At 39.6% G+C, this 15,230-nt stretch overlaps 1 protein-coding gene across 1 annotated transcript in view; it reads right to left on the bottom strand.

The window, feature by feature from the left end:
- The window catches only part of LOC140238418 (uncharacterized), a 65,934-nt gene that overhangs the window by 31,727 nt on the left and 18,977 nt on the right, over positions 1-15,230 (bottom strand). Inside the window, exons 3-10 of the mRNA XM_072318324.1 lie at positions 11,353-11,544; positions 10,678-10,761; positions 9,805-9,932; positions 3,921-4,086; positions 3,286-3,392; positions 2,507-2,734; positions 1,583-1,927; positions 398-572 (exon numbers count right to left, since the gene is read on the bottom strand). Coding sequence (XP_072174425.1) covers positions 398-572; positions 1,583-1,927; positions 2,507-2,734; positions 3,286-3,392; positions 3,921-4,086; positions 9,805-9,932; positions 10,678-10,761; positions 11,353-11,544 — 1,425 coding nt within the window. The remainder of the gene's footprint in view (positions 1-397; positions 573-1,582; positions 1,928-2,506; positions 2,735-3,285; positions 3,393-3,920; positions 4,087-9,804; positions 9,933-10,677; positions 10,762-11,352; positions 11,545-15,230) is intronic.

Below are 15,230 nucleotides of genomic sequence, written 5' to 3'. Positions count from 1 at the left end.
ATGGTCTACTTTCCAGTTTGTCTAACACCACTACGGCTAAACTCATATGGTTTACTGTCAATTTTGTCTAATGCCTATATGGTCTAATCCTCACTTGGTCCAATGCCCAGTTCGGCTAATTTTCGTTTCGTCTAATAACCAGATGGTCTAATCGCAATTTTGTCTCCTTGGGATTTGTTCCCATTTGGTCTAATAAACTGAGCATATTAGACAAAATGGGCAGAGCCCATATGGAAGTAGGCCAACTGGTAATGAGGATAAGTGGCAATCGGACTAAATGGTAGCCATGAGACAAACTGGTTGTAGACGAAACAGGATTAGACCATGAGGATTGAGACTAAATGGCTATTGGACAAAGTGGGAGTAGACCAAGTGAGAGATCACCAGATGGACTCACCTGCACTTGCAGCTGTCGTTTCTGCAGCGCTGCCTGGACCGCCGAGTACGTGGAGTCTGGGAAACCCGGGGACCGCGCCCTGCTCGGGGACATGGACCGCCGCGATGGAGTGACAGGTCTGCGGGGAGAGGGGGAGCGACGACGGAGGTAACGGGACGGGGAATGTGATTGGGACCTACTTGCGGCAAGGTCAAAGGTCCAGCATATTTTTTTTGTGTGTTTGAAATTAGAATTGTGCAGCCAGCAAATAAAGGCGAGAGAATCAGATTAAATCAAACAACACAGGTGTTGAGAAATTTGACGTGAGGTTAAGTGGAGCATACATGTAATTCACAAAGAATAATTTGTTAAAGAAGCAGTAAGACAAGCGGTAGGCACAGCAATTATTACAAATAGATTTCATGCATGGGAATGCCACAAAGATTATCATTTATTCATATGAGTTAGAGGAAAAAAAATATTTCAAGCAATTATCAGCAATTGAGTGTCATCAGGAAAAAAAACAACAGAGGAATTATACATCACATTGGAAATGTTAATGAAGATAGCGACAGAGTTAGAAATAATGTTAACATTAACATAAAAATCACATTCCAATAGAAGCAGAGACAGATGACACGCGTGCACATGATATATTTTGAATATCAAAAGGTATATATACATTGGTAGTGAAAAGTAATAAGTTTTTATTTGTAATATTACAGGAGTTGGACGGTAATCGGTATTCCAAAACAGGAGCATGAGAGAAACAAGAGAAAGATACAAACTTTGATAAGGAAAAGACACAAAAGATCACAACATGATAAAGTTTAGATAAAAAACTTCACTGAAACTTCTGTTCAATCACCAAAGCAATCACAGTAAAGACACACAACGACATTCAAGATTCTGGAAAGAACTTTTATCAAAAACTAAATCTTCGTATCTGCCGATTCCATCAGTATTCATTAGTCCAAAGTCTTGGTGATATTCAAGGTATTATAAGCTGTCTTTCATGGGTTGGCAAAGCGATGCAATTTGCAATTTGTTGTAAAATTGTTTTTCACAACACATTCATTATTCATCATTCGTTCTATGACTGAAATCCACTTACAACATGACAGGATAACGTTACTTACAATAAAAAGAAAATGAGTAGGCAGAAGTCTTTAGTTATGTCAACACAGAGCACTTCATTTTTCTCACCTGAGCGGTGTTGACTTTGCGTAGGGCGATGCCAGCGAGATGCTCTCACCCTCCGGCTCGCCCATCTCCGCTGCGGACACGTCGGCATCCTGAATGACCGCTTGCGCGATGTCCCTGAGGGCAGTGTGCAGTGCCTCGCACTCCTCCTGCACGGCGCGCAGCGAGCTCCCGTCCGCCCCAGGGATGACAAAGGAGTCGTGCGACACCTCCGAGTGGGCGGAGTCCAGGTGGTCGCCGGCGGCGGAGGAGGTGGACGGCAACCGCTGCTGGAGCTGCCGCATCTGGTTCTCCTTCTCTGCGATCTGGATCTTGTAGCGCTCGTTGGCGATCGTCAGCTCATTGATGCTGGACATCGAGAAAGGAACACAGTGCATATATTCAGTAAATGATGTTCCTCATGATTTGTAAATACCTGGCACAATATGCACACTACTGAATGGAGGATATTGACAACAAGGTGTAAACTGACCAGTGAAATTGCGAACCCATTTACCATCAACTCAAAACCAGAGAATCAGAACCACCAATACTGATTAAATTCTATTTTTGAGCCAAACTAAAAATTTGATACTAAGAATTTATCAATCTATAGATCAGCAGTTGCAACCATAACAAATTTCATTTGTAGAGGGAGACAAATTGAAGAAACTCACACCTGAACCTTCACCCCTCTGAATGATATCTTGTTTTCAAGAATTTATTGCTTTGACAAATTTGATGCTAAGAATCTATTGCATTGACTAATCTGATACTGAGAATTTAGTGCTCTGACAAGTTTGATACTATGAATTTATTGCTTTGACAAATTTGATACTACCAATTTGTTGCCTGCTGCATCTTGCTCCTCAAAGGGTAAATTTGCAACGTCTTCTTTCACAGAATTTTGCGACATCCGACCCCGTCCTAGACCAGTAAGTGACTCACCGAGAGGAGAGGTCGGCCTTCTCCGCATCAAACTTAGCCTGCATGTCTAGCATCTCCTTCAGCTTCTCCCGCAGCTGCGACTCCAGCTGCATCCGCTCGCCCCGCTCCCTCTCCAGGGCCACGGCGGTGCCCGTCTCCGAGCCCCGCTGGGTGGACTGCAGGTTCAGGCACGCCGAGTGCGTGTTGCGCGAGGTGCGCGTCACGTCCGAGCGCATCTGGGCCAGGTCCCTGGGTGATAATGATGACACAAGAGGGGGATGGGAGGGGGGGGGGGGAGAGATAGTAAGATATGCGTAAGTATTATACAGACATGTACAGTATATTCATTTGCAAACCATGCACAAAATGTCAGCAAATAATATCAGCACTGCATTCAATACAACATAAACAATAATGACAAGATATTCCTGTCTTGCGAAACCAAGTGGAACTCCACTAATTTTTTTATGTCTTGCCTGATTTTACTCCCCGATTTAAATGCAATTTTAACTGTTTGATTTGTTAAATTTCATTCTTTCTTTTTAAGTTAACTTGGACCTGGACTCAAATTCCCCATGAGCTATGAAACACTCTCATTAACTACATTTAAAATGTAAAATCAAATAAAAAACAGAAAGGCTCTTACAAAGGATTCCTGACACATCTTGACTATTGGACCCCCACCAAAAAAAAAAGAAAGAATTGAAGCTAAATATGTATGCATGCAAAGGCACCTCACAAGAGCAGTTCCTCTTTGAACCTTCAGATTGAAGTATTATACAAGTTTCTGATGGACTTACCTCTCTGTCGCACTCTTCATCTCCGAGAAGTTACGCCGGAATGCCACAACGTTGCGCCACAGAACGAGCAGCCGACTGTGCTCATTGTTGAAATATTCATTGAAGGACTAGTACAAGAAACAGAGAGAGTATGCTCTTATGATCTTTTCAGTTAGCATAAAGCCCAACAAAGCGAATTTCTTCCCCTTTTTCATATCAAATGTGTACAAAAGATGTATTTTACTAATTGCAAATACATCAGGAGATAATTGGATCTCTAGCAGATACTTAAAGCAAAATACATGGATGTTGACTATTATGATTGAGAAGAAAATAACTACATTATACAGAGAATAAGCGATCTACAATGTAAAAATACATTTCAGTGTTAACCAGAGGAAATAGCTGGCTGATGTGCTTTACAGTTCAAGCATCTTGGAAATATGATATTCTTTCATTCTATTGCACGGTGGAATATGTAAATATATCTCAGTAGAGCATTTGGGACATAGCAAGAAACTACCAGCAATACAACAAATGCATGAAACAATAAAAGAAAATTTCTGTCACACTTATCAAAACATCCTGTCATGATTGGCAATGAATCAAATAGGACTGCATTTCCTGTTGTCATGGCAATGTGGCCACATCCTCACCTTCTCTTCATCCCTCCACTCGGCCTCTCGGTTGTCCAGCTCGTCCTGCGACCTCTTGACCTCTCCACTCAGCCGGTCAATGTCCTGGGTGAGTGACCTGTTGGCGGCGGTGGCCTGGTCCAGCTGCTCCCGCAGCATGGAGTTCACCTGGGCTAGGCTGGTACTCCTGGAAAACAAGCAGCATTTGAAGCCTTTGAGTGCCAAAGGACACAGTAAACCACATAGTTTTGAACACACTGTCCAAAGTTTCTGGCAGAGAAAGGGTTACCCCTTTGTGCGCTTTGAGTGCCGATTCACAGGTTACGTTTTAATGTGGTACGTTGACGCAGAGAGGATAAAAATGGATCACAGGTTACACTTTAATGTGGTACATTGATGGAGAGAGGGTAAAAATGGATCACAGGTTACACTTTAATGTGGTATGTTGATGCTGTGATGTCTAACAATTTAGTTTACCCCTGTTGTGAGTACTAGTATTTGATATCAATCTTTGATAGATCATACATCATCTGCCTCTTCGGTTCTGTAGAAATGGTTGCTCTTCAAATGCCACAGGGGATATCACACTAAGCGGCAAGTGTTTGCAAACGAAGTGAATTTACGGTTTCGTCAAGACTCATGCACAGCTGGAATTAAGTTTGCAAACCGTTTTCATTTGCGACAAGAAAAACTGTTTGCAAAAATGAAAACTGTTTGCAAATTTGATTGCAGCATTCAATGAACACTGATGAGACCTAATATTCGCTAAAACTCGCCACGATTGCAAACATACATGAAATACCCTCTATACAATGTATACATGGACCCACTAATCATCACTTCTGAGCAACAATAAAGACAAGAAACAACAAAGAAACTCTGCAAATATACGCTGTATGTACTTAAAGAATTATATTCATTCATACTACTCTCAGTATTATAAATACTTAATGATGCTGCTTATCTTTCAAAATGGAACTAAACATTTTTTTTAATTGTATTTTTCTATTTTCAGCTGCAGCTGAAAGTGAAATTATAAAGGGAACCCTACACCACCACTAAATATACTACAGCTAACAAGAATTTATTAGAAGTCAGCTCATGTGAAGACTGAAGTAATGTTAGTTGCACTTCGTCAGCTAGTCTGCTAATTATAATACCATTTTCTATAAATACTAGAGTTGGAGTAAAGTACATCTGTACAGGCTAAACAGAGAAAATTTGCTACATGCAGGCTGCAACGAATGGGGCTTAAGAACTAGACTGTAGAAGAGAGATTCTCGTACACATACGCCATCAGAATTGAAATAGCCCTACAATGCACAAGTTTCCACAACCTCAGAAACATTTGCACTGACAAATCTCAGTCTATGCATTGGAATGTATTAAGAGGAAGAATGATCTATTTCAGGGCTGCTGCAAATCATAACAAGATAAAAAGAAAAGGCAGAAATGATGGACTCCATGCAAATTTCTATTTCCAGAAAATCGTGATGCACATTAAATCTCAATGTACACACAATTCACGAATAGAAGACAGGTGAATTTCCATGCAATATCAACTGCCATTGAAAAAGTGATATGTAAAAGTGAAAGGTCATGGACTGTTATTTGTACATGCACCATGTAGCGTGATGAGAGTGACATAGAACAATATGTACCGACTAGGTGAAAGAGTAGGCTTGCTGGTGTAGTTTTTGTAAACAATTTATAACATTTGCAGCTACGTGTTAAATATTTGCAATCATAACTCCCCTTACTGGACACAATGTAAGGCGGTTCTCCCTCACAGCTGAGGAAGATGGCCAAAAGAAAGCAAACGGTTACTCAAAGAACATTGGCCTAAAATGGTGTAAGTGCATCCAGTAATGGGAACCACAATTGTAAATAATACATTTACAACTCAAACTGGATGAATGACAACATACATCAGTACAGTTGTGCAAGAAGTTGTATCCTGGAGAGGCTTAGCAAGAATTTGCAGTACAACATGATATGAGGTCTACCTCATATTTTTGCACAGTCAATGATGATAGTGCCACCACCAGCGAAAGGTCTACTTACAGCAACAATCCCCTCCCCCTAACCTGATCAGCAGGGGTCAGCAGATGAACTTCTCTCCTGTTTATTAAAGCAGGGCTCGCGCTAAAATTCTTTCTTCCAGTGAATAACTTGGACTTTCTGGTTAACCTTCGTAAATTTCCAATCTTTTTTTTTCCCATGTGGGGCTAATGCTTATTCTAACTTCTAGGGAATAATTTGGACTTTCTGGGTACCTCCGTGAATTTCCAAAGATGCATAACTTTTGGATGTCTATTCAAAAAGTAATAAAAGCACTCCAGTCAAAAGATCTAGACAGACTATAATCCTGAAATATATGTAGGTCAGCCATTTTCAGTTATCACAAATGATAGTGAGTGAAGAGAGAAAGGTGTGAATTACACATGTACTCATACCATTTTTCTCTAATTTTCTGAGAGAAAGCCTAGACATTTGTACATATAAAGTACACTGCACATATTGATCAGGACATCCACGTCACAAGAGTGAAGAAACATGCATTCAGAATGTGAACACTGAAGCAGGCAAACATTATTCTTGCAGAAGAGGAGTGCTGTAAAGTTTTGTTTTCTGTTTTCCCCTGGCAACCAAGAAGAAGAGAGCAGGTTGTACGCCAGAAGCCATGAATTACAGGATTTGGGGGAGCATTTTGCTCATCACGATAAAAGGGTGTTATTTCTTTGAACCACAACGAAAAGGACCACTGCTGCACAAATTGGCCGCAGAATAAGCTGTGAAACTGCATGAGCGAGAGCTTTTGCCAAAGACTAATGGATGACTTCTGCTCTTAAAGAGAAAATCAACACTTGTTATCACAAGTTACCTTTCAAGTTCATCTTTGAGCTGCAGTTTTAAACTTTGCAAGCATCAAATAATAAGAAATAGGATTAGACATTTTCCCTGCCATACCATTTGTAGTTGTAACAAAAGCGAACAATAACATTAATGCTCAATTGGATTTCTGTGTCAAAAAAGTTAAAAGCAAGAATTCTGGTTTTATCAGAAAAGAATGCACACATGAATAGTATGGTCATAATGTGAACTTTGAAAGGCATGATATTCAGAATGATTGCTCATTTGTAAGGCCTTCAAGGAAGGCATTCATGCCTAGATAACTTTCACATAACAAATTGTGTTTAATATTGACAGACATTTATACTCCAAAGTATGTAAGGAAGTAACATTTACTGGCTCTTAAAGGAGAAAGACAAAACAATTTCTTTTTAAATTGATATCATAACATACCAAGCAAAGAGCCCAGGAAGACTAGACACCTTAACTAAAGATTTTAATATACATGGACAGTACACACTCAAAAGACTTGTGACAGATAAATTGACATTTGTGACCCGCTACAACAAAATGATCCTAAAGTCGGGCGAGGTCGATTATTTGAAATTTGCATGACACAATTCCCTAATCCTTCTGCTTTAAATTCATATATAACACGTCTTATAAAGATAATCGGCTGCGGAGATGTTGATGTTTAAAAGAGAGCATGTCAAGACGTCTGGGAAATCACTGTTTCGAGAAAAGTGCCCCAAATGTTCTCCTTGCGACGCAATCACAATCAAGAGACACGCAAGTCAGTATTCACCTCCGGACAATAGAAGTTAAGCCCTAGCAACCCCCGAAATGCTCATTCAAACACAGCGTCGGCGGTCTCCTCACCGACCAATCAGTGACCAGGATGTCAGGAGAAGCGGCTAGGCATAGCGCAACCCGCCCGCACGCACCAGTCGACTGGGCAGTGTGCGAGCTTCATGCTTCGGTTAGCGGCAAGCAGCAAACTGACCAATGAGATCACTCTGGTCGTTGTTAGGGGCGGAGCCTATGTGTGGCGCTCAATCCAAATGTTCGAACCAGTTTCTGCTTCGTTGAAACGCCAAAAAAACATGGCCCAGAAAAACGCTATATTTTGGTCTTTCCTTTCATCATTTTGCTTCAAAATTTCGACAGATGATAGAAGACATGTCAGACTTTAATAATATGTCAAATTCAGAAAATTGTAAGTTTTTAACAATTTTGATGCTCTAACTTCAAACTCGATTTTCACGGCTTCGACCGTGCGCAACTTTAGGACCGTTTTGTTGTAGCGGGTCACATTTAGTCACTGCTAAATCAAATGCTCGTAAGACCAAACAGGGCTGCCGAGTCAGACTAGAAATGTCATCTCCCCTGAAATCAATATGATTGCTTGGAGTCGCTGGATTGCGAATCCATTAATGTTTATCAAGGTTACATAAATATTTTATTCCCAGAAACGATCGCGTGCCCCTCTCTCCCTCCCTCCATCCATCCCTCATCCCATCTAATCAATTCAACAAAAGTGTTCTATGTATGAAATAAGAGTGACAGGCAGCATATTTTGGTGATTAGCTCGGCTGAACAGGGGTTCAGTAACACCCTGCTGAGCCTCCCATGAACAGGGGATGGGGGGTCTTTGCAAATTAATTTTTCTCATCAACACAGCTTCTCCATTCCCATGCATGCATTTGTGGGGAATTAATATCAGAGTTATGTTAGGCACATTTCTTTTTTTTCTTCCAGCAACATATCCAATCAGTTGTGAGTGATTTTTTACTTCATCTTGCAAATTTAATGAACATGAGAATATGCCCATTTTAGGTGGTCTTGTTTTTATCTAATCACTTCAATTAAGCAAAAGGCAGATACTTCCTATTTCATTGATTAAGATATACCATTAGTGTTCCAGGACCATACAAGCTTCTGACATATGAATGTCTCAATATTTTCTAAAAAGTATTTATATATTTCATATATATTTGCCTTCAAATTAAGAAGAACAAGAAGAAAAAAAAAAAAAGATTACCTACAGCTGCTAAAAGTTGCAATGGTACTGTTATAAAGGGAAGATAGAAATAAAGCATTTTTTTTTTATTTTTATAAGAAATAGATGTTATCACTCCTAATAATTAGTCAAAGTTGAAGTCGATTGTATGTACTTGAATAAACCGTTAGCAATCACGTTTTGAGTAATATATGCTTACAATTCAACATTTTTATATGAATATATTAAAAACTCTCAGATATAATATATAATATGGAATATATAATATACACGTACCTAGCACTTCCATACATTATAAGATTTCTTTCATGATGTGTGAACTGTTATGCAGATTTTTTTAGTCAATATCTTGATGGTTATAACTGAATATAGAGTGACATTGCTGTAGTTTATTCCTTCATCTCCCTGCTTCACTCATTGCAATATACTACTGAAAGACATGAAATCTGGTGAGTCATGTGCAAAGTTTATGAGGATTTGAGCATCACAGGAAAAATGTTCATATGGAACAATAGTTTATACATGATGTAATAGTTATGCATTGAGAGAACAAGAGAGAAATAATAATTATGTGTACACAATGTACACTTTATGTGTGCATGGAAGTTGTATGTACAATGTACATGTATCAATAATACTACAGCTTTTGGTAAAGTTTCTATTCTGTCTTAAAACTGAAAAAAAAAAGAACAAAAAAAAAACTACACACAAAATGCAAAACAGCAAATCAATGTTCTATTCCAGGAAAATAGAAAAAATAGAAAAAATAAAAATATGAGGTATCGTATGGGGGGGGGGGGGGGCTGACTGACAAACAGCACACATTGGGAAAGGGGATGGGGAGAGCACTAGTTATGGGGGAAGGAAGAAAGGAGGGGAGGGGAGGGTAAAGGGAGGGGAAATGGAGTTATAATACAAAAAAAAAAAAAAAACATGCAATGGGGAAGGGAATGGGAGGGTGTTACAATTGTAGTTATGGGGGAAGGAGGAGGGAAGGAGAGGGGAAGGGGGGGAGGTAAGGAGGGGAGTTACCTCTGCTGCTCTTCCTCCAGACGAATGAGGGTCCCCTCCAGCTCAGTGGAGTGCTCATCCTCTCTGATCTTCAGCTTGGTCTCAGCCTCCTCCAGCTGGGTCTGCAGGCTGTCTGTGGTGGACTGCAGCTGTACATAACAAAGAGGGCCAGGGAGGGGGAAGTAAAAGGGAAAGTCCCATTAGTTAGAAAAGGGGAAGTCCCAAATTTTCGATGAAAGATTCTGATAGGGTGAGGGGCACAGTGTGTCTGAAATAATAACCCTTTTAGCAAAATACTGTCACAGGGGTATCCAAGATAGACCTGCTAGCTGCAACAAAAATTTTGCAGACATCATTCTTACATAGTGGTGTCTTCTTGCATTTTGTTCCTTTTTAATTTTATCCTTTCATGTGGATTTTGCTTCTACCAATGAGATACATCACCAACAGAAGAAACATTTCAGAGATTGTGATCACAATTCTCATATTTTGGCTATTTCTCATGACTATCAAATCACTTATAGGTGCCCCTGCATCTCTTGTATCAAGAAAGTAAATACAGATTACAGATATTTTCCAGAGTTGTTGCAGGTTCAAGATTTGCAATTTGTGTCAACCCCTGCAACCCTATCACTCATTTTGCCATAGAATGTATGCAAGTTATATTACTCATTGTTTTACGATAAGCCTGTATTATATCAATTTGTAAATTCAAAATGTACCTTCATAGTGTCATATTTCATATCCCTGCATACTGCATTTCCTTTTTAAAACTCTCTTCATGAAAAAGTTGCAGAAAGGAATGTATGAAATGAACCATGGGGGAATTGGGAATGCTGAAGAAAGAATTGTGTGTCCCAATGTGCAGTTTTCACATGTCCCTTTCATACTCACAGAAATCTTCTGCCTCTCAGTGTCATTGAGGTTGTCTTGAAGCTGTGATTCCAGCTCACCGCATTTCCTCTTGTATTGCAGCACCTGGGAGAAAAGACAAATGATATACAAAGTTTGTAACAAAAGCTTTCAATAACTCACTGTAGTTAAAAGTTCAGCATTTTGTAAAATTTTTTACCCTTTTTATAGTGATACAAAGGTACAAGTTGGCAATGGTCAAATCGTTGGGTGAGCTAGAATAAGGGCGTTAAGGTGCCTCAAACACTACAATGGCTTTATTGGCAACTTAACGCCCTTATCATCCTCAACCGACAAAATGATTTTCAGTGAATGCTGAATGATATGTAATTCTTTGCTATGTAGAATAGACAAATAGACAAGGATGTAAAGTGCAAAATCAAGCAATCTACTGTCAAAATATTTGCTTAAATAAAAGCACAGATAGTCTGCAAGTATAAACTACCTTCTTGTATTAAGCTTTGGTTATGTCATATCCCAGTATGTTTGTTACAATTTGAGATAACTGAATCTGTCATGAGAAATACCTCCATAAGTAGTAACATCTACAGTCAGAGCGCATAGAAGTGTTCATGTTGTCCCACATACAGACACTTATGCGGTGATGACTGTATACATGTAGACTGTATAAGTAGCACACACCCTGCCCTGACTCACCTTTGCCTGAAGCTTCTGCACCAGCTGAGCCTGGCGTTGCTGGCCGTCCTGGTAGGCCTGCAGCTTGCGCTTGTAGCTGGCGTGTTCATCCTCAAGCTTGCGCCGCAGCTCCACGTTCTGTGACACGAGGCTCCGGTTCTGCTCCTCCCGTTCCCGCTCGATACCCGCATCAGCCTTGTAGCTCTGTTCCAGCTGGCAAGGAAAAAACAAAATATAGCTAAGAGTAAATTTAATTTTGTAAATATTTCTCTTTATTAATGATACATTGACTGTAAAAAATGGAGAATAAAATTCTTGAAATGAGGCAGAAAGAAGAGGCAAAAATATTCAGTAAAGAGAGAGAGCACATCTGACGATTTACTGGAAACCTCACCAATTCAACAATGTCTGTTTTTTCCTGCATCTCACTGTCTACCTGGTACAGTATGACTAATAAATGTCAACTCTTTCACACAAAATGCACACTGGAAACTCCCAACAATGCGAGACTAAACACATAAAGGTCCTTTCAACATCATCTGACTAAAATCAAACAAGTCTATCTTTGTAGAAATCAAGACTGACTTTTTCCATTTCAGATCCCCACTCAAATTGAACTGATCCACTATAAAACACAGCTAATTCACACACAATAGTTTATCATATAATATGTGTAGTACAAAGGTACACACTTCAGTGCTCGAAATCAATACAATTCTAATTTCATTACAACATGCTTTTAAATCAATACAATTCTAATTTCATTACAATATGCATTTAAATCAATAAATGCAAGGGTCTGCTGAACTTGCCTGTAAACTCACACCAAACCTCATTCTACTCCCATTATTTAACAAGATAACATTATCAAAATGACACACACTCACAGTTCGAAAACGCTTGAAGCTGATGAGATACATTATGGGTTATATATCACAACTGCTCGCAGGGAATGATCCTCACATTAGAAACCCTCCTAAATAGGCACTGCGAAATCCACCGTGTCGTACATAACCTTCCATACAATGACTGAGTCTTCCCAAGCTGTGTCAAGCAATAGCTATTAAAATCTGATCAGGTACAAGTGTATACTGGGGCCAAATACAGTAAAGGTGATGCATCAGAGGATATGTTTGTTCCAAAATTAGACTTTGAAAAAGTTCAGCGATGAATCCCGTCAAAAGGCTGAATGATCACAAAACTGAGATCACATGCACAAAAATGTTCCACGGCTGGCCCCTGAAATCCTATCATCGAGATCCGTGAGCATTTGTAACCCGACACGCTCTGCGCCAGCTTTTCAACAACTCTCAACAATGTGACTAATTTCTTCTAAAATGTTCATGGCTGAATCTGATAGCCAGTTTTAGGGGGTATTATATCTCTGTCCTCACACTCGCAGAGAAGAATTTGTTGCGAGGGCAATGAGCAAGACTAACACGTCCCTGCTTAATAATCTATGAACCTCTCTCATTACTGGATGCAGTATGTACGGCATAAAATTTTAATGAGAAAGTAACAGGCTGAGAACACTTTGTTGTCTCATTATCAAGATCACTGACAACGTTATTGTATCATATGTCTTAAAGCAGAAATCCTCAGAAGGTTTTTCGACTCATTTGTGCATTGAACACTTGCATTTATATTACGTATCTTTTAATGTAAACGGCAGTTAAATTTTTGCGGTGTACATTTAATTTTCATGTATTTTGCGCTACTTTTGGCCAGCACAAATTCTAAAACCCGCAAAATATCTTCATAATCTTCTCTGCACATTTCAAATGGGTTGACATTGCAAAGCACAAATTCAAGAATCCACCACTATGTTTTTGAGCAGCTCAACGCCAGAATCTAATAGAAAATATTGCTGTTTATCGTATCAGAGAAGTACAAGCATGCTGTACTGCAGCGCAAAAGGTGTCATACATATTATCCTAGAAACATATTTAACATTTCTGCACACACACACACACACACACACACACACACAAAGAAAAACTAGCGGGATATAGGCATAAACTCTACCTCTTAACAATGAAACATACAGTATCTAGCTAATGTACCATACTCATGCATTCCATGCTTTATGGAACATTTTACTAATCAAAAATGATTATTAGGTAAAGGTTTTTGTTTTCAAGAGGGCATGTTCTCTACACCTACTGTACAAATTTACACACTTGTGTATTCCATGGCATCCGAATGCCATCGCACCACAGTGCGAATAACTCTCCATCATACCAGCCACACGCACAAATAAATTAATCTCCTAAAACACAAGAGCTGATTGAAACTAATTGTGAATGGAAATGACACACACAAGCAAACTATTAATAAACAACGGCCAAATCAGCAAACATTCACGCAGCTCCGCATCTAACCAATTGGCATCAGCAAAGGAGTGAGTTTCAATGGACATGCCCGGCAATTATCCAATCACACTTATTCTAACAGAATGACATCGTCCGATCGATCCATTCTTTCTCACCACCATTATTCGCACAAAGGCGGGCAAGGAGGGAAACGACCGCAGAGTGATCTATCACTTTGCGTGCGTACAGGTTGCACACTGCATGTCATCGTCCCATTGCACTTTTACTGAGCGAAAACTAATAACGCCTTAACATCAACCCAAAATATAGCATATTTTTTCCTTGCAACACCAGATTAACACTACGTATTGAAATTGATGACTAGTTGTTTTTCAAGGTTAGAGCTCAAATTGTTCTTTGTCAAATTCATATTGTTATGAAAAGCGGTAGCACACAAATATTGCAACAGACCCTCCTCTGCCATTAATCTTTGTAGCCAATTTGGCTGACAGAGTCCTGTCTATGCTGTTGTAATTAAGGGAGAGGGGGCTACAATGTACATCTCCTTCATCATCACACACACACACCCACAAGGTGGTCTACAACTGTACGTGTCACTAAAGCTGTGACTGGCCAGTACAGGCACTGGCTGAGATTGAGTTTAATTAATCTGAGGTTGAAAGGGAAAAAAAAGTGAAATTCTACCTTAAATTTGAAAAAATAATATCACTACATAAAGAGAGAAACCAGAAGCAGCTGCAAGTTCATCTGTACAGCTTCATAAAGGGTGAGCCCCACTGGAAGGTTTCCTGTAACAGCTGTTACCAATATGAAATGTCGACATCATAGTTTGGAATCCACTCAAAAAGATACTGTAAATTTTTCCTTCATTCGGCGGCAGTCTCAAACCAAAGTTTGTTGTGTACAGGCTATAACATGTACAAAAATGGCACAACTACAAAACTCACCCAATCAACCTAGCTATCCAACATCTTTAAAAGTCAAAGATTGAAATATAATACATTCTTTATCAACCAGTTCACTTGATACCCATATCTGCTTTCAGATCTGGAATAAAATAGTCAATGAATGTGAATAGTTTGCCCACTGCAAGTCCAGAGCGTGGCCAAATGCGAGGCCAATTTTGGCCCCGCATTTGGCCTTTTGCGCATTTACACTGAAATGAAGGCGGGCTCGGCCGCAGCTCGCACTGTAAACGGGGCTATTAAAGTTTGTTGCAGGGCCCCCAAGAATGACAGTGTATAAACTGCTATTCAATGGGGCTACCCTGGGTACAGAATACTGAATAAATAAAAAAAATAAATAAACTTTTTAGTATCATGAATTCTGATGTCATAATGCTGCCCCCCCCCCCTTGTCCTTATTTCACAGCATGCATACACTGAATTGTTCAATGGAAATTTCTGACACCAATTTGAGCACATGGTATAGAAAAACTGCAAATACTATGAATGCTTTTAGGAAGTAAGAGGTCTACTGATATGCATGAAATGGTGTGGCATTCTTCTGTGAATGTAAACACTGACCAGTTTGAGCGGTCAGCGCAGATACATATGTAGAGCCAGT

This window comes from Diadema setosum, chromosome 15, assembly GCF_964275005.1.
Source record: "Diadema setosum chromosome 15, eeDiaSeto1, whole genome shotgun sequence".
Lineage (NCBI taxonomy): Eukaryota > Metazoa > Echinodermata > Echinoidea > Diadematoida > Diadematidae > Diadema > Diadema setosum.
The sequence above is the reverse complement of the archived record's forward strand: the minus strand, read 5'-3'. Positions and strand labels throughout refer to the sequence as shown.